A 26,691-nucleotide genomic window follows, 5' to 3' on the forward strand; every position below is an offset into this window, starting at 1 on the left:
TAGCCTGAGTCGGACGACGGCGGCCAAGCAGACGGGCTTCTTGCTAATTTTTTACAAAACTAATGCGATTCGCTATGATATTTTCTGAGCGTATATTGTTTTTGCTTTTTTTGATTAAAATATAAAATACCAAATTCCTTATTTTAACGTAGGCGCTCCCCCAGATTTCCTGTGCATATTTGTTTTTGCTTTGTAGGCGATGCGCTACAATAATGTGCCATGAGTTCAGCATCAGATGAAAAAAAGCAAACTTGAACTAAGAGTAAGAGAGTGAAAAAAAGTTATAATATTTTATGAATTCCATACGCACAGAAAAGTTTTTTATTAATTTTTCTAACATGACTAATACAATTAAATGGAATAGAGAATTGTGGCGTCACTTTAGAAACCGCAGAAAAATTTTCATGACAGCAGACATGGCAGACACATTCATTAAAACAACATTAATATCACATTTTTAGCATGTGCATCAAAATTATTCACTTTTATTTATCAAATAAATATTTTTTCCAATAAAATATTCGTATTTAAATAATAATTTGGCATCCGAGACGAGAGCTTAGTTTAAGTCACTTGACAGCAACCAATTGCAGAGCAGGCCAGGTTGATATTTTATATAGGTTAATAAAAATTTAATTCTTTTATAATAAATATTTAGTGTAAAAACATTTAAAAAATATAATAATATAATAATAATTATATAATTTATAATAATATAAAATATAATAAAATAAAAATTTTTAATAAAAGTAAAAAGTCAATTTTAATAATTAAATTGATTATTTTTTAAAATCATCAATTAAAAATTTAATTAAAAATTTAATTAAAAAATTTTAAAAAATTTTTTTAAATAATTATTTATTTTCATAATTTATTATATTATCTTTAGCATTATAACGCAAATACACTTTATTTTAAGTTTTCATGCCTTGGAAATTGTTCATAGCCATTTATATACAGTTAATTTCTAAACACAGAGTATGGCAAATTTGAAAATTAAATAAAGATAATCCGACACCAGTCTTTAAAAAGAATCGACTTCTTTTAAAATTTAAAAAGAATTCTTTTTTAATACTTTGATATTTAACTTGCTGCTGTCGATTACAAATTGATGTAACTGTCCTGATGCCAGAAGTGGTCTCTGTAGGACGCGGTCAAGTGTGTGACGAGGGCGTCCGTGCGTCAGTGAGTCGGACGACGGCGGCCGAGCCGACGGGCTTCTTGCGCGGACACAACTCGAGCTGGAAGGAGTTGCGATGTTAGGTGCTTTAGGAGGGCAATTGTCCAGGTTACTATTACAAAGCGAAGGCGCTCCTCTGTAATTTCCTGTGCATATTTATTTTTGCTCTGCAGGCGATGCGCTACAAAAAAATGTGCCTTTAGATCAGCTTCAGATGAAAAAAGCAAACTTGAAATAAAAGAGGGTGACTTTATATGAATTTTTTCATACAGAACTCATTTTTATTAATTTTTCAATCATTAATTAATTGGAATAGAGTATTTTGCTGTCACTTTAAATTCTTTAAAACCGGATTAAAATTTTTAGGACAAAAAAATGACAGACACTTGCATTAAAACTAAATAAGTATCAAATCATATCAAATTTTATAGAATGTATAGGAAAATCTCAAAAGAAACACACGATCACTTCAAACGCCCTATCAGTCTCTGCATCAAAATTATTCATTTTTTATCACAAGAAATTGCTCCAAAAATGATTTCATATATTTAAATTATAAATAAGCATCCTAAACGAGATTTTGGTTCACACGAAGATACAGTCACTTTTGACAAAACAGACACCAATGGTGGCCAAATCCAGCTCAAGAGTGGCGCAGACACGATTCACACGTTGGAGCAATAGACGATTGCCCTGCTGGACGGGCGGCCAGTGCGGCCACCATTGGCCGCATGTCATGCCGTCTCTTCCTTGGCCACTTTTCGGTCTTGGCCGTTGCCAGTCTTCTTCATGAGCGGGTAGCCCGACTCGGACGTGTTCAGTTGGATGCTAAAATTCAAAAATTTTACTCATTTTGAAATAAAAAAAAAATTCGTAAAAATTCCCAAGTGATGATAAATTTTGTTTCAATCAAGATTAAATGTTTCATTAAATGTTTGTTTTTTAAATTTTAATCTTAAAATTGGATTCAAAATAGATAGTTCAATTACTTTTTGCACCTTTTCTCGGACGCTTTGGCCACTTTCAGACGAATGAGGCAAGAAATGGCCACTACGACGGCGGCCACTCCGACCACAGCCATGACCATTCCCACGATGGCACCATTGCTCGGCAGGGCCAACAAGGCCAGCAGCGACGACGCCATTTCTGGGGTCATCGTCGCCCTCTGCTCGAACCAGATGATTGGGAAGAAAACTCTCGGCACCCGCTTGTACATGCTGAATTATTTCAGTGATTTTATTATAAAAATATTATTTATTATTATTATTTTTTTAAAAGACTTAAAATAATTCCAAAGATTAGCAACATGGCTGCCCTTGATTTTTATTTTCAGAGAACCCATTCGGGATTTTTCTATGATATATTATTAAAAATTTACTTGTATATTTAATTTACCTTATATACTGACCAGGTTGAAGGAGGATGTTGATTTGGAACCTGGCAGCAACATCCAGAGGAATTCCAGTTGTCTGAAATTTTTTAAATTATCCAGAACTTTACACATTTTAACTTTAAATCAATTAAATCTGTACATTTTTAATAATTCAGATTAATATTTTTAAAAAATAAAATTTTTATTTCTTACCGGTTCCAGAACAACGTAGAACTGGTGCTTCTCCTTTTCAGGACTCATGCCGTTGATGAGGGACGTGTAGTAAGGGTCGGCCATCAGGTAGTGCGGGTAGGAAACGAAGGCTGGGGCGCCGTAGCGGCAGCTGGACGCGTTCACCACCCCGATGGGCAGGCAGTCGCCGTTGCAGAAGCACCAGTTGTCCGCGTCCACCGTCCCGTTGTCCACAATGTTGCGACCGCCCGAGTAGCGATAGCCGGACACGCCGTGAACGTCAACGTCCTCTGTGTAGCCAAAGGTGAGTGACCTGGGAGGAAAAATTCGTTGTAAAGAAATTAAAAGTGTATAAATTTAAGCACCGTTTTATAATTGTAAAAGCAGGGACCTGATAGATCCAATTTTTGCTTCAGAAAAGATTTGCATTTTTTTAATTTTTTCCTTAAAACAATCAATATTTTTACAAAATTTTCAAAATAAATTGAATTCCACTTGTAATTAATTGAAACTCACCTGCAAAGGTCAGGCGAAAACATGGAAATGTTGGTCTTGGTCTGCCCTGGAGGCCAAAGTTCACCTGCCGAGCCATTAACCATTCCGCAAGTGGAAGGGAAATAGTTTGTTCTGTTGACATAATTCCAGTTTCTGAGACGACCCACCTTAAATTTAAATCGCATAAAACAAATTTTAAAAATATACAAAATTGGCTCAAAAAAAATTACTTTGTTTAAATCGTCCGCTCCCGTGTCCATATTGAAGAAACCGTCGTACTCATCAGAATTATTTCTCTAAAAAGTTTTTTTTAATTAATTGTAATGTAAACTAAAAATTGTGAAATTTTTACTTTGTAAAACCAGCCGAATCGGTCGAATGGAATGTCGATTTGTGCGAGGGCGGGCAGCGTGTCTGCGAGCGAAATCAGAGGGTCTTCGTACCCTTCGAAAAGGTACTCGCGGACCTTTTTGGTCACGTGGCGCGTCTCCATCTGGCTGATGACCACCGACAGTGGCGTCTGCATGAAGACGCTCCAGTCGCGCGCCACAAACGCCGCAGTCTAATATACGAAAAATTATTTTTACAATTGATAAGATGATTAGAAAATTCAAAAAAAAAAATGGACAAATTTTGTTCTACAAATCGAACAACTTAATTCCAGAATTAAAAAAAAATTTTGCTGGTTCAAAATTCCTGCCGCACCTCTAAATTTTGCATACATGGGCAGAGCGCACTTTGCGCTATGCGATGTGCGCTCGCGCTCTGCGCTCATGAGCGCGAGCGCAGAGCGATCGCATGATTATCAAAATCGTGAGCGTGAGCGCATTGGTCGCCGAGCGCAGCGCTCAATTGCGCTCATTTTGCGCTCAAACCAAAAGTAAAAATTCCCAAATTTGATCAAAAATTGTAACGAAAAAAGTGTTTTTATACTAAAAACTTCAAAACTGATCCAAATTTTGGTAATTTAACTTCAACTTTATCATTTTCAATTGCCGTTGGATTTTTTTAAATTAAAAAAATTGTCTAAAAGGTCGCACTTTTTCTTTGGGTAAAAATATTTTTGAGCGCAAGACTATTTAAAAAATTGAGCGCGAGCGCAACATTGTTGAGCGCACCCATATATGAAATTTTGACACGCGTTTTTGTCCGACGACGTGAGACCGATTGCCGATTGAACGCGCGAGTTAATCGCACTGCTTCGCTGGCCGCATGTGGAGCCTTGGCTTCATATTACAATAAACTGGCAGCGTGATTCAGTGGCTAATTAAGAAGTACTTATTTTGCTTCATATTTTTTGGCTAAAAATTATATATAAAAATTGTTTACAAAATTAATTGTTAATTTATATTTTTGTAACTTAATTTTAATTTTATTTTGTTTATTATATAATATATATAATCAATTAAATTATTTAAACTTTATATATAAGTATTTTTAAATATCCTCTATTTGGTTATTATTTATTATTATTATAATATAATTGCACAAAAGATATTTCCATTTTGATACATTCAAATTTTATTGAAATATAAACACATCAATCTGACCTTTTGCTCTTATAAAATTCATCGAGAGCATGCTTTGCTAAATAATATTTGTGTGCCTTGTAGTCTGAAAACAAAAATTTAGCATTACTTAATTATTTATTTTCGTTCACATTAAATATTTAAATTCAATTTTACGTAAGAAAAAATTTGATATATAAATATTAAATTGTGGTAGTCTCGTGGCTGCGCACACCCTGCGTTTTTAATGTAAATTTGGTAAATTTTATGGAATCTCTCATAGCACTGGCTTAAGTGAGTTTGAGTTAAGAAAAAAGATTTTCTTTTGCAATTTATTTTTTAAGGATTTATTTCCTTGATAGAGCCAAATAATTCAAAATAAAACCAAATGCAATTTTAAAATAATAACACTAGCAATTAACTTTGGCATAATTTAAAAAAAAATTGATAAGAAAAATTAATAAAATGATCTGCATGCGGCGCGGGGGCCTGCCTTGCTGGGAGGTGGGCTAATGAATGTTAAAAAGGGCCAGGGCGCCTCTTTGGGTTCAGGTCTCAATAGGCCAGACCGGAACTGGACAATTGCCCTCCTAAAGCACCTAACATCGCAACTCCTTCCAGCTCGAGTTGTGTCCGCGCAAGAAGCCCGTCGGCTCGGCCGCCGTCGTCCGACTCACTGACGCACGGACGCCCTCGTCACACACTTGACCGCGTCCTACAGAGACCACTTCTGGCATCAGGACAGTTACATCAATTTGTAATCGACAGCAGCAAGTTAAATATCAAAGTATTAAAAAAGAATTAAATTTTAAAAGTAGTCGATTCTTTTTAAAGACTGGTGTCGGATTATCTTTATTTAATTTTCAAATTTGCCATACTCTGTGTTTAGAAATAAACTGTATATAAATGGCTATGAACAATTTCCAAGGCATGAAAACTTAAAATAAAGTATATTTGCGTTATAATGCTAAAGATATTATAATAAATTATGAAAATAAATAATTATTTAGTAACATTGTTTTTAAATTCTTAAATTAAATTTTTAATTAATGATTTTAAAAAATAACCAATGTAATTATTAAAATTGACTTTTATTAAAAATTTTTATTATATTTTATATAATTTTAAATTATGTATATAATTATTATTGTATCATTATATTTTTTAAATGTTTTTATTCTAAATTTTTATCAAACAAAATTAAATTTTTATTAACTTATATAAAATATCAACCTGGCCCGCTTTGCAATTGGTTGCTGTCAAGTGACTTAAACTAAGCTCTCGTCTCGGATGCCAAATTATTATTTAAATACGAATATTTTATTGGAAAAAATATTTATTTGATAAATAAAAGTGAATAATTTTGATGCACATGCTAAAAATTTGATATTAATGTTGTTTTAATGAATGTGTCTGCCATGTCTGCTGTCATGAAAATTTTTCTGCGGTTTCTAAAGTGACGCCACAATTCTCTATTCCATTTGATTGTATTAGTCATGTTTGAAAAATTAATAAAAAACTTTTCTGTGCGTATGGAATTCATAAAATATATTATAACTTTTTTTCACTCTCTTACTCTTGGTTCAAGTTTGCTTTTTTCATCATGGCACATTATTGTAGCGCATCGCCTACAAAGCAAAAACAAATATGCACAGGAAATCTGGGGGAGCGCCTACGTTAAAATAAGGAATTTGGTATTTTATATTTTAATCATTTTGCAACTTTGCAACGACCGGCTCACAGGCACACGGACGCCCTGGTCACACATTTGTCACCTCGTCCTTTTCAGGCATCTGGACAGTTACAGCAATTCGTAATCGACAGCAGCAAGTTAAATATCAATCAAAGTATTAAAAGTAGATTTTAGTTTTCAATTTTTTTAAAAAACTTGTTTTTCATAGCTTGTTTTCGAAAAGTCTATAAATTTTAGATTTGCCACACAGTGTTTAGAAAGTAACTATATAATTGGCTACAAAAATTTTCAATTACAAGGGCAAAAAAAAACTAAAAAAAAAAGTTTTGGCGTTATGATGCTGGTGTAAAGATAATATTATAAGTTATTAATATAAAATCACTTATATAAGTTACTAGAAATTCTTAAACTAAATTTTATTTTCTTTTAATTTTAATGATTATAAAATATAATCAACTAAATTATGCTTTTAATATTATCAAAAAATTATTTTTTATTATATTTTATTTTAAATATTCACAAAACATTTTTCTGTTATGCCAAATTAGGATTTTATTAAAATATAAACATAATTATGAATTTGGCCTTCTGTGCAATTGCTTGCTGTCAAGTAAACCAAACCGCTCGCCCGTGAGCGCAGAACGAATTGTACGCTCCTGCCGAGTTAGGACTACCAAAAAATTTTATTTTAGAATGCCAAATTTTTCCCATGTACCAATTTTCTACGCATGCAAATTATTAAAACTGATCTAGAGTATTATATATGTTGTTAAAGTGAAACCTTTTGATCTTACAATGCCCAGAAAATCGGCGGCGCCACCACAAACAAGGTCAAAATGTTGAAACTCAATCTCATGTCAGCGATTTGGTTTTATCAAATAATTTTCCTTCCGCAAATTAAAACCAGTGTAAGATAATTAATTTAGATGATGTCGTTTTTTGATATTGTCGATATGCACGCGCCTCAAAACAAAACGATTTGACTGTTACAATTACAACTGGAAACTGAATATTATTTAGGCGTCAGTTTCCAAAGTTGACACAGTTGTGGCTCGGCCTGAAACTATCAATGTTGGTCCCCAGTTTCCTGAGTATGTCATCTACAACCAAGACCAGGTGCGACTTTTCCCTTTATTTTTTCCACTGAATAAATTTTTATTTTGACTATACTTGGTCCACTACAGAATCCTGCCTGAAGTTTGCAAGGACTGCACCAATTTGCTCCCTTTGGTTAAGGCCAAGCAGATCCAGCTTGCTACTCAACCACAACCTGCGCCTAAAGTGGCCATTCCAGCTCAAGCTTCTTCCGTCTTGGATGGTGCACCATCTGTTAATCTTGTATTATTGTTAGCTTTTTCATTTATTTGCAGATCATATTCTTTTTTTAGCTTATGTAAAATAAAATGGCTTGCTCATCTGCATCAATGGATTAGACGTTAAGACTTAATTCAAATACTGCTTTGCTAATACAAATGTTTTCAATTTGTAACTTTTCATAATAAGTATAAATCCGTTTCTATTGATGTGTTGGTGTGTCTTGCCGTTTTTTTTTTTTAAAGGAAATGTAAATTTAATTCTAATTGAATTGAGTTCTGATTTTGAGATTTGAGCTAAGACACTGGCAATATTTTGGTGTCTTTAAGGGCTGTTCAGTAGTTTATTAAATTAATGAGCCTTCTTAGATGTAAATCATATTTCCATTTTCAAATACCCAGAGAGATGTGAAAATGAATTTGAAACAACTTGCTGATGTTCAAGAACCCAAGCCTGAACAAACATTTCGGCTCCAAGACCAGAACAATAACCACTTTTAGCTGCGTTTGTATTGACATGCATGAAAGCTAGACTAAAGGGTAAATTTATCAAACCAAAAGACAAAACTTACACATGTGAAATTATGAAAGTTGATTTCAATATTTAGTGAGTGTATTCTCCCCAGGATACATCATTTTCAAATAATTAAATTCTATAAAATGATAATCCGAATTCTGTTCAAAATTAAAAGATTAAACCAAACTGAAATTAGTAACAGAAGTACAAATGATTTTTAAGTACCATTAGATGATAAGATGCACGAGAAAATTAAAAGTTAAAATCACGGTGCCAGTCAAAAAAATTCAGTACACGGACGTATGAATTGCACGGATGATAAATTTAGGCAGCCAGCGCAACATTAGCGTCGCGCCAGTTGCATAACTACTTGTAAAAAAGCAAGAGCAAGCAAAAAGATGGCAAGCCTTTCAGAAATTAAATCAAATAAAGATCGTTGTTAAAAGAATGACAGTTTGCATTGGGAGTTCCTCAAATAAGGGTGTGAAAATAGTTAAGGGATGAAGCAGCGGCACGTGCGGCGAGCAGGCACGACACGCTGCGGAATCCTCGAGGTCAAGGCCCTCGGTGGCTTACGCACTGCGGACTTTTGTTCGCAGGGCGGATAATTAGGCGAGTCTCAGGCAAAACGGGCTGATTTGATCTGCACGTGGCAAGTAGGCCGGCGCGTGCTCCGCTGGCCACTCCCGTGACCATAAAAGAAAGAAGGTCGGTCGAAGACGCCGACACTTATATACAAATAAGGGTAGCCATGGCAACGCCGAGACGCCCCATGGAAGGCCGGCCCAACGACGTTCTGCTACCCAAAATATGAGGAAAGCTTAACGCACTGCGGCGAAAATAGATTAAATCAAAGGTCACTTTGAAGGCGCGCTAAGCATTTTCGCTCGCTCTTGATCCACCACTTGGGGCATTTAGCTCACGATGCGCAGAATATTTAATTCTAACTAAGCGCGCAAAGGACACTGCGACGGAATAATTTAGTTTCTGCAGAGAAAAAAGGGGGATGCTGAAAAGTATAAAAGGCGGAGTTGGCTGGAGCACGGGGCATTTGAAGTTACTCTCGGGCACCGATATCTCGTTGGAGAACCGGATGTTCGAATCGCACGATGGCGGATGGCACCGACAACTCGCTCTCGATCAGGCATGAGCCGCGCTCTGCTGCAGGCTAAGCCGCGTTTCTTTTGTAAGCACAGCTTTGTGAAATATATTTTGGATGGGCGCGCGTGTTTAATGGTTAGGCGAATTGCATCGCTAGATACAACGGGACGCAAGATATAGGGCGGCCGCGCAAGTATTTGTTTGGAGGCGATTTATTTTGCGGATAATTTATTTATGCGTAACTCCATTCACGCACACACTTACACACATAATTGATTCCCTTTCACCACGGAAGACGTTGCATTTCTAGTAAAATAACAAGTGAGCAAAATGTATGAACTGTGAATAATAGAGGTTAATCTGACATTATGTTTTGTATATTCGATTGAATTAGTTCCATAATAAAATATTCATGATAAATTCCGTTGCAAATATTCTATGTTTAATTCCAGCAACTAGCACCTAAGTCCACTAATAGTTTCTGCGGGAGTTTAATTTAATATTAAACGGGGTACAGAATACATAATCCAGTTAAATAAGGGACAGAGTTCATCCAAGAAGGACGCCAACCCCCTCTGGGTATCGTGGAGGCTCGATGAAGAAAAGGCGCAACATCTCCGGCCAATAAGGAGTTTAATTTTGAGGGTTGAACTTTTTTTCCGGGACACATTTCTCAGTTATAAATAAATATAATAGTTTCAAAATTTGTGGCTACTTAAAGCGCTTGAAGTGTTTTTTCAGCTAGACTTAGCTTTTCCATCTTGCCAATTGCCGACTCCAGTTTCTCTTTATTGGCAAGTTGTACATCTGCCAGCACTTTACTTTCGTAATCCGGCTTGGCCATGTCCTTCTCCAGCTTGGTCACTGTTGACCGCAGCAGGTCCATATTTAGGCGATTTTCACCAACTCCCTGGCAGGGTCAATCAAACCCTAACAGAATAAAGAAATTAATTATGATCAATTAAATGAAATAAATGTTTTGGTACCTGAAGTACAAGATGAACTTCACACTTGTCGCAGACGGTCCGAATTGCACAGCCGGTAGCACTGGGAGCTTCTTCAAACTCAACTTTGCTGCAGTAGCACAAGGTGCTAATCACAGAGCTCAGCGGCTGGAGTTGGCTCTTAGGTTTGGCGTCTAAACATTTCACAAAGACTGCAAAATTAGATTAAAATCTAAATCTCAATCAATAGTAATACATTCGGTTTTGACGTTGTTAAGCAAATTGTAGTTAGATCTGGCAGACCGAATTCCTTTGACAATCTTCTGAGTAAATTTCAGTTTGTTTTCAACATAAGCATCTCTCCAAGAGCACTGTCATAATAATAAAATGAAAAATCATTCATTGAGAATTTATGAGATTTATCAAATGGCATTCTTATTAAAACTTACATTTTCTACTTCTGGATAAGATGCGATAAAAATAATTGGCGTTGATGATTCGTTTTTTCTTGGCAGCCGCTGATACAACTCTTTAGTCAGGAAAGGCATGAATATGAAAGGCAAGAGCAGTCTCAGGGACGCATCAAGGGTGGTGTGGAGAGCGTTTAGGGCTGCCGTCTTTGCTTGTTCGTCGCCAGAACTGAAGACCGGCTTCAGGCACTCCAGGTTCACGTCACACAAGTTGTCAAGCCACAAGTTGTAGCACGCAGTAGTGGCTGCCGGGAAATCATAATTCTCAAAGCCCTTGTTACATGTTTCAACAGCGTAGGCCACTCACAACTCAGCATCCACTTGTCAATGGACAACACTTTCAGGACAAACATCCTAAAATTTTTAAAATTATGTGTAAATAAATCATATTACAGTAATAAGGAAGAATCGATTTGCATTTTAAGTAGTTAATATAGGTAAGCATGCTTGTTCTTGTTAATATATTCCTACGAAGATCTGATTTATGCATTTATTTAAGTTGTAAATTTAAATTGCAGAAGGAAGCAGCTTTAGAAGTTTTTAACAGGCATGGACGTAATCTTCCACCTTTGCAGATAATTTTGCTGGCTTGGTTTGCGCGTCTTTCCTAAAGCTGGACGCGAGGCAAATCCACATGTTCAAGTTAACAAATGCGGATGAGAGTCGATAAAAGCTGAGAGTCAAAGGAGGAATGCGCAGAGCCCTTGAAGTAGCTGTGGTCGGTAAAATAGGTAATCTAGCTGAGACATACTTTTGATTTGGGCCAAGCAACATTTGTATAGAAGATGTAAAGTCTGAGCCGATAGACCACCACCACATGAAGAATCATCAGTAACGAAACTCACAGCAGTTGGTTGGAAGTCGGCGCTGAAGTGAGAATTTGGCAGCGTTCCACAACTTGTTGCAGAAGAAGCGGTAGCCTTGCACAGTCATGTAAAATGTCCACATTAATATCACAACCTGGGTCAATACAGATAATTAAAAATCGAAATTCACTAAAAAAAAATCAAACCTTTGCCCAAATAAGCACAGAGAGCAAATCTGCGAGCGTTGACGCCACATTCTGGAATCACATTGGTAATCCTGTTTTTGGCCAGCTTTTGCCTTCTCTACTTCTATGGGAACTAAATTGCTGCCTCTGAAAGTTTTGTGAACGTCCTAAATAATAAATAAATTGGAAGTATAGCCTTTGGTTGAATTTAGTAATTTACCTCTAGCGAAATTCCAGTGATCACATCCATTGGGTCAATGACATTTCCGAATGATTTGCTCATTTTACGGTCATGAGCGTCTTTCACCATGGAATATAGGAAAACCTCCCTATTAATTTAAAAATGCAGTAAAATTCAGAATAAAGTGTACTTCTTACTTGAAAGGAAGTTTCCCCAGAAGGTGCTGGCCAAAGAACACCATTCTCGCCACCCAGAAGAAAATGATGTCATGTCCAGTTTCCAACAGAGAATTGAGGTATAAGAGCTCAATCTATAATTATTTTTAACTGTCAGAAAATTCAATTTCCCAACTTGAACCAACAAACCTTATCTAGCCAGCCCATTAAAGAAAACGGGGAAAGGCCAGACGAGAACCAAGTGTCCAGTACATCCAGATCCTGCTCTCACTTGAAGTTCTTGTGTTCGAGCTTGGCAGCTGCCTTCTCAAAAGCATCAGCGTCAGATCTTGCACTCACCCAAATCTCATTAACATTGTCCTTTAAAAAAATTTGAAGTAAAAAACTAAAAATGAAATTATTTAGCACTAATGCCTTAGATCCATTAGACAAGTGGGAATTCGGTGGCCCCACCAAAGCTGACTTGAAATGCACCAGTCCCTGATGCCCTCCATCAAGTGGTTCTGTGGTTCCATGTTTAAATGTGGATTTCAGGGATGATTTTCAAATCACCGTTTTTCACAGAGACTATGGCATTCTACTGGGCCATTATTATGTTACATTTGACGTACCTGCAAGAACCGTCTATTATTTAAATTTAATTATATAATTATTAATTAATTAATTAAAATTATAAATTTTAATAATAATTTAATTAAAATTATATTCAAGACTATTCAAGACATACCACTGAGGTTTTATGAGGGACTCAACAACATTTTTAGAACGACTGCACATTGGTTCAACCATGGCATTGTCTGCATTACCCCGGTACAAACCCTTGGCCTCCAGAGCTTAGAGAATCGCCTTTTGGCAGTGGAATCTTTTCATTCCCTAAAAGTTAATAAAAATTAAATCTTAAAAAACGTTTAGAAATTAACGAAATTAATTACAGTGAAATTGCCGTAATCGCCAATGATGATTCAGTCATCAGTGAAAATCATAATGAAGGGCAAGTTGTGCCGCTTTCCCACTTCGTAATCATTTGGGTCATGGGCAGGAGTGAATTTCACAGCCCCTGATATATTGTAAATATTGAATATATAATTTTTTCCTCAAATAAAAAAAGCTTACCAGAGTTGACCTGTCTGTCCACAAAGTCATCACAGACAATGGGGATTTTCCTGTCACAGAATGGATGCTACATGAACTTTCCGTGCAGGTGCTTGTACCTGGGATCTTCTGGGTGGACGGCAACAGCTGTATCACCGAGCATTGTTTCCTATCAGGTGGTAGCAACCATGACCTCTTTGTCAGGACTGTCTCCTCCCCCGATCACTTTGTAGGAAAAGTTCACCAACATTCTCTTCATAGTCAGGAATGGACAGCAGATTGCGCCCTGGCAGCTCAACCTTGTCCACTTCTATGTTCGAGATCACCAACTTCAAGGTGCATGACCAACTGACCAAGCGGCTGGCTACTGCCGAACAAAGGCCTCCACAACAGCCTTGCAAAGGTCAGGGTCCATGGTGAAGCAGGCGCGCGTCCAGTTGTACAAGGAGCCCAGTTTCTTCAACTGATGGTTAATTCGATCACCTTTCCTAAATTAATAAGGTAGAGAATTTCAGGTTTCAATATCATTAAATGCTGATATTTTTAATTAATTTCTAAGCTTACTCATTCTTCCATTACCAAACTTTGCCGACGAATTTCTCTCTTCCTAAATCTTGTGATTTTATTTTCCCGCCAGTTTCTTCTCCACAACTACCTGCGTTGCGATACCAGCGTGGTTACAGCCAGGCACCCACAAAGTCGTCTTACCCTTCAGTTGATGCCTGTAAATTTATATTTAATTAAAAAAAAAGATTGAACAAAATTACTACAATCTGGTGATGGCGTCTACAACGGCATTGGCGAGTGCATGACCCAAATGCAGGGAGCAGAATGACCATCACGAATCTGCCCTTTGGATTTTATTTGGACAGGTCTCGTCTGTACTCAAGGTCGGAAGAGGCCGTGCTTCTCCCACCAAGCATACAACGTTGCCTCCGCGTACTGGGGGCTGTAGATTGACGGCATTATTGCGTTGCTTGTGTCATTTTATCGCCTTCTTCAGTTGGAATATCATAAACAGCAGCCTCTGTAGGTGCCTTTTTCACCTTCTCTTTTTTCTGCAATAAGAATTATAAATATATATGTAATTTAAACAAAAATTCTAGGCTTAATATAAATGAAAGATTAATATTTTTCCATTAAAGAATCGGCATACCTAGGCGCGATTAATCATAACATGAATAATATAACTCGGCTTCTCCTTGGTTGTCTGAGTCGTTTGGACACTTTTCTTGTCCTGCTTTCCCTTGACTTCTCTAACTTTGCCAACTTCTTCGCTTCCTTCTCCAACTGCTTGGCAGTCTTCACAACCGGCTCAACCTCTCTGCGTTAGCCATAGCACCTTAAGAATTATTTTAAATAGTAAATCAGCAAAAATGTATGATGAAATCTCTCGAAAAAACACTAAAAATGAGTTGTGCCATGTGGGCACGGCTGACGGCACCAGATTTGTAATGAAAATTAACTATAGCATAAATAAAATACATAAATATTTACGAATATTTAATTAAAAAAAGATCTCCTGGTTGCAAAGATTAATAACGTACCTAGCGGTCTCTTGCCTACATGCACATGTCATATTTTAGGAAAAATTGTAATTGCGAGATTACAATACACAACACAAACAAAGCCATTTTAATTATTATTCATAAATTATAGTTTTGTTTGTTTGGCTTTGGCTCAAGGAGCCCAAGGAGGTTTGGCAGATTGGAGATTGGAGTTTGTCATTTGTTTTTATTCGCTCAACAAGTTTGTTGGCGCTAAGTGTGCGCGGAGCGGCGCGGAGTGTCAAAATACGGCTGAATTCGTGTTCAAACTTGTTCACGTTGGAGGTAACTTCTGTGACTCTATGTTTTTCGTTCGTTGTTCGTGCAGCGTCCAGTGAGTGAGTGAGAGAGTTAGTGCCGTGCAAGGACGAGTTGTGATTTATTGAGTTTAAAAATTTGCAGCCGCAGAGACAAATTAACGGTCGAGGATGTTTTAATTGTTGGTGTTTGTGCAAAGAGATCAGAGACCAAAGGCGGAACTATTGTGGGCCATCTTCGCCGTTTAAGTGAAAGATAATTGTTTTTCACTTGGAGACCTACCAAGAAGTGTACATAACCGATTAACTTTCACGATGGAGGATGATCGCCAAACAATGTAGGTTTTACATCTTGAACTTATATTGGATTTGGAAGGTGGATTGGACACCAGAATCAATGTAAAATCTTTGTGCCGGGAGACCGACAGCAATTTGGTTAGCCCTCCACACTTCCAATATCCATTTTTCAACTTTTTAATTATGTTTGTAAATATGACTTATGTTTTAAAAATTTCCAGTTATTTGATTGATTGCTGTTGCGGAGAAGAGTTGGAACTGAAGCCGAAAATGAAGCACTATGTTTCAAAAAAATCCGGAGGAACATCAGAAGTGGTCCACTGCAAATTTGTCAATGGAGGAGAGGAGAAGTCATTCAAGAAGAAGTTCATTTTGGCAGGAAAGTGCCCTTTCTGTAACAAATTGCTAGCTGCACTGAGCTTGTACAAGCATGTCTTCAACCATTGTCATGGTGACATAAACAAACGTACAGGCTCTCCGTCCACCATCACCATCAAGTACGTATATGGATAATGTAAAGGTTTAAACTTGAATAAACAAATAATTTTTTTTTTAAGGGTAGAAATTCATGATCGAGCCACCCGTCATGTAGCAGCTGCCCTTCAACCACCTGCAGTCCTTGTGGACCAGTCTGCTGACGAGAGTGACGAGTCGTCTTCTGACGAGTCGTCTTCTGACGAGTCGTCTTCTGAAGAGTCGTCTTCTGAAGAGTCGTCTTCTGAAGAGTCGTCTTTTGACGAGTCGTCTTCTGACAGCAGCAAGTCCAGTTCATCGACACTCGAAGTGCCTCCTGAGAAGAAAATCAGATTGGTTTGTAATTTTTAAGTATTTGTACAACACTTACTTATTTTGCCCTCAACTTTTCAGACCAAACAGGAAAGTTGTGGAAAAGAAAATAAATCTCCCACCTTAAAAGCTGTGCTCATGTCCATGGGGTTTTCGGACGAAGAGGCCAGTTTGGCATCGCACCACTGTACTTGCGTTGATAAAGCCCTCAACTTTTTGGAGAACACTTGCCCACTTTGTTTTGAGACTGTGTCGGCTGACAAAGTAATTAATCATTTTATGTTATCTTTTGGAGGAATAACTTGTTATCTTAATTTTTGCCAACAGAATATTCCCTGCTTCACAGGTATATTTTCTGTTTGTTTGGGAATCAATGGACTTATATGGAGGCATATAATAATTGGATATCAGTTTATTTAATTGAGACTTGGCACATTTAGAAAAATTGGTTATTAAGTATCTAACTCAATCGCTGCTCTTTTTAGATGGTAGCCATGCTGCGGTGCCAACATTCGTGCTGTGTGGCCTGCGCTACTGCATTTTTCACTACTGAAATCAGGGAAAAGGCCACCACCAAGATCTGCTGCATGTTATGCAACGAGCCTGAAGATCTCCGAAAAACGTGTGCAATGTCATTTTTAACCACTCATAATTTTTTTATCAATGTACTCTGTTAACTTTTAGTTGGTGTGAGGATGAGATACTTGATTATATGACGCAGGCCAACATGTTATTGAAAACACTTCTTCCTGTGGAAGTGTTCAAAATCTACGAGGCAAAAGTTCGAGACGAAGCACTAACAAAAGATAAGGATTTTGTCTGGTGTGTCGAGGTGATGAAGCTTTTAATAATAGAAAATTATTATTTACAATTTATTTGTCGTAGGCAAAATGCGGTGCTGGCTACTTTGACGTAACAGGCAGAAAAAAAACAACCTGTCCCCACTGCGGCTCCATAACATGCAAGCTTTGTAGGCAGATTGTAAGTTTTAAGAATAATGTAAATTTTTGTTATGAACCACTTTCATTTTTTTTTTTGCAGTGGTCCGATAGTCACTCTAAAATCCAGTGTGAGAAGAGCAAGGGAGATGAGATTTTGTCTTACCATGGAAGCAACCTGGAAGAAATCGTCCAGTGCCCAAGTTGCAACAGCCGATTCTCACTGTCCAGAGGAGGCTGCATGCACATGCAGTGCACTTACTGCAAGCACGAATTTTGTTCTGGGTGCAGTGAACCCTTCCTTATTGGTGACGTTTGCCAATTTGGACCAAGCTGCCATCTGCTAGGTCTGCACAGCCATCACCATCGCAATTGCATGTTCTTTATGCGAGATAAAGCTCCTGAGGACCTGCAACGCCTGTTGCAAGTAAGATGCATTTTTTGTATAACTAAAAATGAACTATTTTAAGCCAAAAGTAAATGTTTGATTACCCCAGTTTAGTTCAAAAATTATTTTTTTTGTAAAACAAGATTTTAAAGCTATACTTTAAACTTAACTCAAATTAAATGGTACCTTTAAATTAGAGAACTTTGTTTATCTCTTTAATCATTTTTCAAAACTAAAATAGAAATTAAGTATTGCACAAAAATTAAATAAAATTGTATAATTGTTCTTGTAATTTTGAAAATTTTAATTTACTTTGTCATCGATGTTTTAGGAAGAAATGGTGGACTTTGAAAAAGGTGATCCAGAGACAACCGAGGGAGGAAGGAGGTGCAAAGTAATCGGCATCCAGAGGGACTCACCTTCAGGCCTGGTCGATGCTACATGTGACGAAGAGGTTGTTAGTGGCTACGCAGGCTTCTGCAAGTACGTAATTACCCACTGTCCCAAAATCTTTGACACCCTGCGCTTTTAATTTAAATTTTATAAAATTTCATAACAATGTGCTGCAGTGAGTTTTGAAAAAAGATTTTTTTTTAAATTATTTTTTAATAGTTTATTTCTGTGATAGCCAAATAATGTTAAATAAAACCATATGCAATTTAAAATAATTAGCTGCCACTTGGCAAGCAAATTACTGTGGCACAATTAAAAAAAAAATGATAAGAAAAATAAATTATTAAATTGATCTGTATGCTGCTCGGGGGCCTGCCTTGGTGCGGGACGGGCTGATGAATGTTAAAAAGGGCTGGTGACCATTACAACTTTTGCATTTAAACAATCGATCATATATCAATCTACTTTCACAGGGCTCACTACACCGAGTACCTTTGTGGCGTCATCAAGCAAAATGACGTGGATCCCAGCACCATCTTGACTGTACAAGAACTGAAAGCAACGCTGGTCCGTTTTGGCAAAGATGTGCCTCCCAAAAGCCCAGAGCTGAACGAGGACGAGTATCAAACTGCGTTGATTGAGGTGAGTCTCACAGGAGCTTGCTCTCTTGTCAATAGAATTTTCACGGGTCAGCCTTTTCGTGGGTTTACGCTTTTTTATTTGCACAGAATGAATTATATAATTTGAGAAGGTGCGAGGTGTAAATGTGATAATCGTCTAAAATTTTGAAAGCGTTTTGCCACGCAGCACCCAGCAATTTTTTTTTGTTTTTTAAAGGCATAGATAATACTTTTTATTTAGCAAAAAAACTAAGTTCTTTTTATAACTTTTGATATAGTAAAACTGGTTCAATGGAAACAAAAAAGAAATCATTTAAATATTCAATTGAGCAAAACATTCTTACTAAATTAAACTAAATGAAAAAATCAAACTGTTAACGATACAAAAAAATTTTAAATAAATATTTTGGATAACACAAATATTTGTGGCGACCATATGGAGGATAAAATTTATAGAAAAAAAAAGAAAAATTCATTGAATTAAAAATAAAGAAGTTGGTCTACAGCTCTCCAACTTTCTCTGTCATTCGCATAAAGAGAAATTGGTGAAGAAATGGTCCTTTGACCATTTACAAATTATTTAATTTATGCATTAAAATCTTTTTGGTGTTTGATTTTCAGGCTGTTTGTACTCTGCCTTTGAAGCCTGTGCCAATGGAGAAGAGCGCATCGGGGTCCTCTATGTGAGGCTGGCACCTGGCACCAACAAAACACGCCCGTATTTGACCATACTTTTTTTTGTTTATTAAGTTAAGGAAGTCTGACATCCCTTTGGACAAGCTGGACCTGGACCTTTGTGAGATTAAGCTAACTAGGCTGTACAAAGTTTGAAATGTTGCTACTTTAAAGCCTGTTTGAATAGCTGCGAAAATTAAAGATAATTTAAATTTTACTTATAAACTTAATGGAAAACTTGCTTGTCATAAAAGTTTTTTTGAGATATTTCCTAAATTATTTGGTAAGGTCGATAGAAAGCAAAGCCTGGAATTTATTTAATATAAAATACATTTCTTCTTTATTGAAAAACTACAAAGTGTTTTCTGATACAATGTCATTTCACTTGGATTGCTATTTTCATACTTTTACTCTACACCTAGATCTCGAGTTTGAACACTTAATTTAACCATTTCTTTAAATAAAATTACAAGTTCTTTTTATACACAAGATGAAAATGCACCTTCAGCGGCTCCGAGGAATTCCCCAGACGTTAAAATTTAAATTTAAACATCTGGCACAGAACTAAAAATGAGATTCAAGAAATAATTTTACTTCCCCCAAATCAGCTGGAATGCTTCAAAATTCCGTGTGAAAGCACTTTGGCGATCGAAACAACTAAAATTGCACTTTGTTGATTAATTAATTTCCACAGTCCTACGCGGACGAGAGCAAATCTAAATATAAAAATTTCCATAAGTCTCAACTCGTTCAGATACAGAAGTTCCCAGTTAAGCAAAAAAAATTCTTTTTGGATATAAAAAAGAAACAATTTGCATTCGCGCACTACAGCTATTTGTACAGCAACAATGAATGGGAAAGACACGCAGCTTCTCCAAAGACGGCGGCAATGTGAGAAAAGGATGGGGGGGCGAAATTTCGAGATCCATTCGAGAAGAACTTCATGAATTGAAGACTTTTTTCGCATCTTTGGAGAATTACATGGTATTTACAAGAGACGATTTTCACTCGCCGACAGCCAAGAATGGGATGATAAATGGATTGTTAAATTTAATTGACGCCAAGTTTTGAGAACAGTCTTTGTATGTGTAAATTGGCACGACTGCAGGCGAGGAAAATGTAAAATTGCGGAGCACTTTGGTCGAGTTTTTTTAGCAAAAAATTCAAAATGTGACTAATTCAAATCAATGACCAAAGTGCTGCCGAATAAATAATGCACAGGATTCGTATAATTTTATAGCACTTTCGAAGGCACCACCTTGAGAAGGTCACTTGTTAAAAAAACAACTTGTCGTCCTCTGTACACAAAATATGGCTTGCTCGGAAGGAAGGCACTCTTAGTTGAGCGAGTGTTCTTTCTTTCTGTCACTTGCGCGCTGGACATGTATTATAAATAATTAATTATCGATCAATAAAACTCTCAGGGATCGCGTCAACAGTCTTAGATTAATTAGAGAAAAAGAGAGAAAAGCAATTCCATCCGTTTCGAGGAGCAGATCACAGAATTCGCATGTGTGTGTGGATTTTCGTCTTCCTTCAAATGTAAATGGCCTCGGGCTGCTTGTTCTGCGCAGCGCCGCCGCCAGGGTGGTACATCATGCCCTGCGGACTGGACATGCAGTCGGACCAGTCCGAGTTGGCCGGCGGCGACGAGGTGGACGACCAGTGGTCGGGCGAGTTGACCGACTGCGCCGACTGGATCGACTCGGGCGACGGCGTCGGGTAACTGTCCGGCTGCACGCTGTGCGGCATTTCGCTCTGCTGCGGCGTCAGGAAGGTGTTCTGCGGGCTCTGATGATTCGTGTCCATCATGTACGAGGGACTGTTCATGTCCATCGAGAAGGCTGGCGAGTGGCCCGCAGCACCTGCCGTCTGGTAGTAGTGGAAGACGGAGTCCGGCTGCTGCTGCGGCGGCTGCGGGTACTCGTAGGTCTGTTGCTGCATGTGCATGTTCACCTGAAATCAGATAATAATTTAGTTCAATTCAATTCGAATGATATTCTAATATAATAAATATTTCAATTTGTGTCTCATCTAAAAATAAAAATTGAAGTGAAAAAAAAAATGAATAAAAGTTCATTTCAATGCATATTTTTTAATTTCATATTTTGATTGATTATTTCAAGTTTCTTTTCTCTCTCATATAATTTTTTTTAACAATTGTATGTAAACGATGTATTGTAAGAATGGACCAGAATGGACAAATAAACAACAAAAATAAAAAAATTTATGATTTCATGGAAAAATATCTACAAGTTTTTTGTTTGCTCATTAATAATTGTTTTCTATAATTATTAAATTTAACAGTAAAAATAAGATGATGAATAATTGATTAGATTTGAAAAAAATTAAAAATTCACAAAATTTGAATTAACTGGCAAATTGTACTTCTAATTTAATAATGTAAATAAAATATATATTAATAAATAAATAAAAGATTATTATGCATCTAAAACATTAATTTTAAATAAATAATTGTTCAATTTAATGAGTAAATTATAATAGATTACAATCATCAGATAAAATTCTGATTTAAAAATGTTACTGACCTGCATCTGCTTCTGCTGTTGCGCGGCTCGCATCGCCTGCATGTGCGTGGGCGACGTGGGCAGGTTGGGTCTGATTTTGGACGGGGACGGCGAGCCGACGTAGCTAGAGCTGGGCGGCGACATGGCCACCGAGCTGGCCGAGTGCGGCGGCGACAGGGTGCTGGCGTGCCTCGCGTGCAGCATCTGGTGGGGCTGCGAGGGCACCGAGTAATACGCGTCCATCTGGTGCAGCGACGCCGACGCGCTCTTCAGGCACTCCTCGTACGACGGCGGCATTTTGGCGCCGTTCGGCAGACCCTGCGGCGGCAGCTCCAGACCCTGCAGAAGGGTGATGCCGGCCGTGTAGCCTTGCGTCACGCCTGAAAACAGAAATGGAAAAATCTAAGTTGAAAATCTAATTGAAATAGGAAAATATTTCAAAAATTGGCGATTTTTAGTTCAGATTGAAACGATTCAAACAATAATTTAAAATATCAATTGTTTGTTCACATCTGGGTGCCATTTTTTGGTAAAAAAGAAAGGTGAAAGAGAAAATAAATTTAAAGGGAAAATTTTAACTTTTCCTTCCTTTCAGATCATTTTTACATAAATGAAGAAATAAATTTAAATACAAAGTGAAGTTTCTATCAATTGTTCGCCCATATATCTGGGTGCAAATTTTAGTTATTTGACGTTTAATCAAAAAAGAAATGTCAAGAGAAAATAAATTTAAAGGGAAAAATCTGAACTTTTTCTTGACCATAATTTTTTTTCCTTCCTTTCAGATCAATTTTACATCAATGAAGAAATAAATTTAAATATAAAAAGTGAAGTTTATAAGAGAAAGAAGTTTTTAATAATAAATATATTTTGAAAAAAATCGCTTATTTTTGTATCATATTTTTTTTCCAGTAGTTTGATTACACGTTTAAAGCGTCTCTTCCTCCCACCTGGAGATTTTTGAACATTTTTAATTCAAATTGATAAAAATTAATTTCAAACTTACCGTCGTAAGGACTGGGAACCTCGCCAGGGTTGTGCGGCGACTCGAGGGAGCCGATGGGCGACAACGAGCTGGCGGCCGACTCGACGCTTCTGATCGGCTCGGGCTGCTTTTGCTTCTTCTTGGTGGAGGACGCCTTCCTCCTCGGCTGGTCGACGCTGTCCGGACTGGTCGGCGACTTGGTGGCGCGCTGCTTCTTGCTGCCCCTGACCTTGGTGTTGATGACGGTGGGGTGCGTCAACAGGGTGGGCGAGGTCAGCCCTCCGAGGGCCGCCGAGTGGGGCAGGACGGCGATCATTTGCGGGGAGCGCGGCACGTGCTCGTCCAGCAGCCGGACGATGTCGTTGTGCAGACGCTCTTGGGCCACGTCCCGCGGCAGTCGGTCCATGTGGTCGGTGATCTCGCGGTTGGCGAAGTTGTCGAGGAGGGCGCGGCACGCCTCGTGCGAGCCCTCGCGGGCCGCCAGGAACAGCGGCGTCTCGTCCTTCTCGTCCTGCGCGTCCCGGTTGGCGCCGTGGCTCAGCAGGATGTTGACGGCGTCCACGTTGTTGACGGCCGCCGCCCAGTGGAGGGCCGTCTTGCCGGCGTTGTCAGCGGCGTTGATGTCGGCGTCCGCGTTGATGAGGTCCTCGACCATGCCCTCGATGGCGAGTCGGGCGGCCAGGATCAGAGGCGTCGTTCCGTCGTGCATTTTCGCGTTCAGGTTCGTGGCGCGGTTCCTGAGCAGGATCTGGAAGACACCCATGGCGTCGGCGGCGACGGCCGCGTGCAGCGGCGTCCGGCCGGTGTTGTCCTGCGAGTTGGCGTCGGCGCCGGCGTCCAGCAACCGTTTGGCTGCGTCGGCGCGGGCGTACCTCGCGGCCAAATGCAGGGAGGTCTCTCCAGTCTTGTCCATCGCGGCGTTCAGCTCGGCACCCTGAGCCACCAGTTCCGCGATCACCTGTCCGGTGGCGTCTTCCTCCTCGCCGGCTTCCTCGCCAGGCACGCCTTGGTCGACTCCGGTGCCTTGGCCGCCGCCTCGAACGGCGGCCACCATCAGAGGCGTCATTCCGAGAGGCCCGCGGGCGTCAATGTCAGTCTCGCCACTGGGAGGGGTCATCATGTTGTCCGGGCGGCGAAGGTCGGCCGCGTCCATGTGGTGCTGGGTCCAGACGCGGGGTTCCGGCTCTTCGTAGTCGGTGATGTTGGTGTTGTCACTTGAGTAGCCGATGTTGTTGGCCATGTCGCCGGGTCCGCGCATTCTCTTCGGAGGAGGCAGGTCTGATTCGTCGTCGTCCGACCAGTGCTGGCCGTGGGACATGTTGGGCGGCATCCCGCCCATGACTGAGTCCAGATCCAAGCAGCCCGGCGGCTGGTTCTTCAAATTCCGCATTTCCTGGCCGTCGGGTCCTCGGCGGTGAGACCGTCTGCGTTGGCCGCTGTTGCTTTTCAAGAAGCCCTCAGGGAACCAAGTGACTCCGGCGGCCCGTTTGCGTTGGCCGTGGATCATGATGAAGATGACAAAGACCACCAGCAGGATCATTCCGAAGCCCAGGATGATGTAGTACGGGTTGCGAACGTCCTCGACCGGAGTGTCCGGCTCGGCGACTCCGCGCACCTCCACGATTGGGAAGTTCTTGGGCAGACTGTGGCTGACGGCGCTGGCGGCCAAGAACTCGGCCGCTTCTTCGGCGTGGAAGAAGCACTCCATGCCCTCGACCTGACTGCACTTGCGGTTGTCCAGCTCCAAGTAAACCATGATTCCGTTTTTCCCTCCGGGGCCTCTGGTCGCTTCGAAGCGGTTCTCGATTGTGTTGGCGCGCTCCAGCATCGAGTAGGGATAAATCATTTCATTTCCAAACCGGTCCATCTTGATTCTGACGGTGGTTCTCAGCTGCCGGCCCATTTCCCTGAGGAAGTGCTTCGAGTGCTGGCGGAATGTTGGCATATCCATGAGGATGACGACGGAAATGAGACCGTCGGCCAGGGTCTGCGGCTCTTTTTCGCAGTCCATGCCGTCCCATCCGCACTCCTCATTGTTGCAGCCGTAGTCGCAGTAGCCGTTGGCGTAGTGCTTTTGGCAGTAGGCGTCGTAGATGGGGTTGCAAGGGTTCAGTTTCTTTTCGCAGTCGTGTCCGTCGAAGAGACACTGGGCGTTGTTGCACTCCTGGTTGCAGATGTTGTCCTGGAAGACCTCCCAGCAGTTGATCGGGGCCACGCAGTTCTTCCAGGGGTTGAGACCGAGGGAGCAGTCGCCGCCGTCAAAGGCGCAAGCGTATGAGTTGCACTCCTCGTCGCACCTGCGATTGCCAGCCTTGGAGCTGCAGTTGCGCAACTCGCAATTCTGCTTGTCCTTTTCACTGATCTTGGGTCTGCGGCCGCCGTTTTTGCCGACCTGGTGGAATTCGTCGCTGACTCGGCCGCCTGGGAAGGTCGGGTCGTACTTGTCGCAGTTCTTGCCGTTCCACTTTTGCGGGCAGAAGCACTCGTAGTCGCCGATCTTGTCCTTGCAAATTGAGCTGGCCTGCTTGCACGGATTGCTCTGGCACTCGTCGTAGTCGTCAAGCTCGCAAAGTGCGCCTGCCACGCCGTGAGGGCAGTTGCAGCTGTAGCCTCGCGGATCTTCCGAGTCCATGTTGCAAATTCCGCCGTTCAGGCAAGGGTTGTTGTTGCAAATCGATCCGGAGTACTCACAGTTCTTGCCAAAGAAGTCACCTTGGCAGATGCAGGTGTGACCTGAGGCGCGGGGCGAGACTTGTCCGTATCGGTAAAAATCGGCAGACGGCTGACAGAGACCTCCGTTCAAACAAGGTGAGGATTCGCAGAAGTTAACCTTGGCCTCGCAGTGCCTGCCCATGTAGCCAGGTCTGCAGTTGCAGTGGTAGTTGTTGACCAGTTGGACGCAGTCCAGGGTTCCCATGGGTGAGCAGGGGGCGGTGAGACATTCGTTGACGTCTCCTTCGCACCTCGGGCCGACAAATCCAGGTGGACACTTGCACTCGAATCCATTGACCTTGTCGGTGCAATTTCCGCCGTTGTGGCAAGAGTCTGGGGTGCAGTCGTTCAGGTTGATGTCGCAAATGATGCCCAGGGTGCCTGGCGGACAAGAGCAGGAGAACCCGTTGACCAGGTCGTGACATTTTCCGCCATTTTGGCAAGGGTTCCTCTCGCAGTCGTCAATGTTGAATTCGCAGTTCAGACCCTGGAAGCCTGGTTGGCACTTGCAGAGATAACTGGCCACCTGATCTACGCAGGTGGCGCCGTTCAAACAGGGCGCCGAGACGCACTCGTTGATCTCCTCCTGGCAGTAAGAACCGGTGTAGCCCTCCTGGCAGAGACAACGATGGCTGTTGCCCATATTTTCGCAGGTGCCGTTGTTGCAAAGCCTCTCCACCGAAACGCCCTTTCGGTAGGCAGCGTCCCTGCAAGAGACCATTTCCACGTCGCACAGCTTTCCGGTCCAGCCAGGGGCGCAGGAGCAGGTGAAGGTGTGGTCCACCTGGCGACAGGTGGCGCCGTTCATGCAGGGCTCCGAGACGCACCAGTCGACGATGGCCTCGCACCTCGAGCCGGCGAATCCGTACAAACAGTGACAGGAATAGCCTTGGCCGGGCAGCATGATTTGCTTGCGTGAGCCATACGGACTCGGTGCCAGGGTGTTGAACATGGTCTGCTGGCAGGTGGCGCCGTTCAGGCACGGGTTCGAGTCACATTCGTTGCTGCGGGTCTGGCAGTTGAAACCTTCAAAGCCGGGCGGGCAGATGCAAGTGTAGTTGTTGATGCCATCAATGCACCGTCCACCATTCATGCAGGACGAGGCCGTGCAGTCGTTGTCGTTGATGTCACAGGACGGCCCGCTGAAGCCCAGCGGACAAGTGCAGGTGTAGGAGTTGACGTACTGCTTGCAAGTGGCGCCGTTTTTGCACGGGTTCGACTCGCATTCGTCAATGTCAATGGAGCAGTTGTGACCGCCAAAGCCATCAATACACAGACAGGTGTATTCGCCAATGCCATCCAGACAGGAGCCGCCATTTTGGCACGGATCTGAAAAATAA

General features: G+C 40.5%; 3 protein-coding genes, 1 long non-coding RNA gene and 1 pseudogene across 4 annotated transcripts in view; 1 reads left to right on the top strand and 4 right to left on the bottom strand.

Annotated features, from left to right (window-relative positions):
* Positions 1–1,650: 1,650 nt before the first annotated feature.
* On the bottom strand, positions 1,651–6,540 carry LOC132201948 (protein peste-like). Its single transcript, XM_059628520.1, has 8 exons — positions 6,523–6,540; positions 3,592–3,801; positions 3,470–3,535; positions 3,261–3,406; positions 2,766–3,057; positions 2,576–2,649; positions 2,170–2,397; positions 1,651–2,008 (listed from the first exon to the last, which is right to left on the bottom strand). Exons 1-8 carry the CDS (start codon positions 6,538–6,540, stop codon positions 1,915–1,917), a joined length of 1,128 nt encoding a protein of 375 aa, XP_059484503.1. The 3' UTR covers positions 1,651–1,914.
* A 2,952-nt stretch (positions 6,541–9,492) lies between these two features.
* On the bottom strand, positions 9,493–14,280 carry LOC132201949 (valine--tRNA ligase-like; annotated as a pseudogene).
* A 101-nt stretch (positions 14,281–14,381) lies between these two features.
* LOC132201413 (uncharacterized) lies at positions 14,382–14,899 on the bottom strand. Its single transcript, XR_009442268.1, has 2 exons — positions 14,773–14,899; positions 14,382–14,567 (listed from the first exon to the last, which is right to left on the bottom strand). It is a non-coding gene; the product is annotated as an uncharacterized LOC132201413 (long non-coding RNA).
* Positions 14,900–15,121: 222 nt separating this feature from the next.
* Positions 15,122–19,728, top strand: LOC132201411 (E3 ubiquitin-protein ligase lubel-like). Its single transcript, XM_059627569.1, has 11 exons — positions 15,122–15,367; positions 15,548–15,823; positions 15,884–16,136; positions 16,194–16,376; positions 16,598–16,734; positions 16,797–16,944; positions 16,998–17,093; positions 17,154–17,477; positions 17,770–17,921; positions 18,305–18,473; positions 19,073–19,728. Exons 1-11 carry the CDS (start codon positions 15,345–15,347, stop codon positions 19,136–19,138), a joined length of 1,827 nt encoding a protein of 608 aa, XP_059483552.1. The 5' UTR covers positions 15,122–15,344; the 3' UTR covers positions 19,139–19,728.
* Positions 19,439–26,691, bottom strand: part of LOC132201410 (neurogenic locus Notch protein) — a 51,973-nt gene continuing 44,720 nt past the window's right edge. Inside the window, exons 12-14 of the mRNA XM_059627567.1 lie at positions 22,661–26,680; positions 21,676–22,034; positions 19,439–21,082 (exon numbers count right to left, since the gene is read on the bottom strand). Of these exons, the coding sequence (XP_059483550.1) occupies positions 20,663–21,082; positions 21,676–22,034; positions 22,661–26,680 (4,799 nt within the window). The 3' untranslated portion in view covers positions 19,439–20,662. The remainder of the gene's footprint in view (positions 21,083–21,675; positions 22,035–22,660; positions 26,681–26,691) is intronic.

This window comes from Neocloeon triangulifer, unplaced genomic scaffold (genome assembly GCF_031216515.1).
Source record: "Neocloeon triangulifer isolate White Clay Creek 2 clone unplaced genomic scaffold, ASM3121651v1 ptg000014l, whole genome shotgun sequence".
NCBI lineage: Eukaryota > Metazoa > Arthropoda > Insecta > Ephemeroptera > Baetidae > Neocloeon > Neocloeon triangulifer.

Bases quoted from the DNA above. Each gene is read 5' to 3' on its own strand.
- LOC132201948 (XM_059628520.1), bottom strand. The intron at 2,650-2,765 runs GTAAGAAATAAA...AAAAAATTTCAG, and splicing joins TCTACGTTGTTCTGGAACCG to ACAACTGGAATTCCTCTGGA. The intron at 2,398-2,575 runs GTAAATTAAATA...GAAATAATTCAG, and splicing joins CAACCTGGTCAGTATATAAG to CATGTACAAGCGGGTGCCGA.
- LOC132201411 (XM_059627569.1), top strand. From the start codon at position 15,345: ATGGAGGATGATCGCCAAACAAT. The intron at 15,824-15,883 runs GTACGTATATGG...TTTTTTTTTAAG, and splicing joins CCGTCCACCATCACCATCAA to GGTAGAAATTCATGATCGAG. The intron at 17,094-17,153 runs GTAAGTTTTAAG...TTTTTTTTGCAG, and splicing joins GCAAGCTTTGTAGGCAGATT to TGGTCCGATAGTCACTCTAA.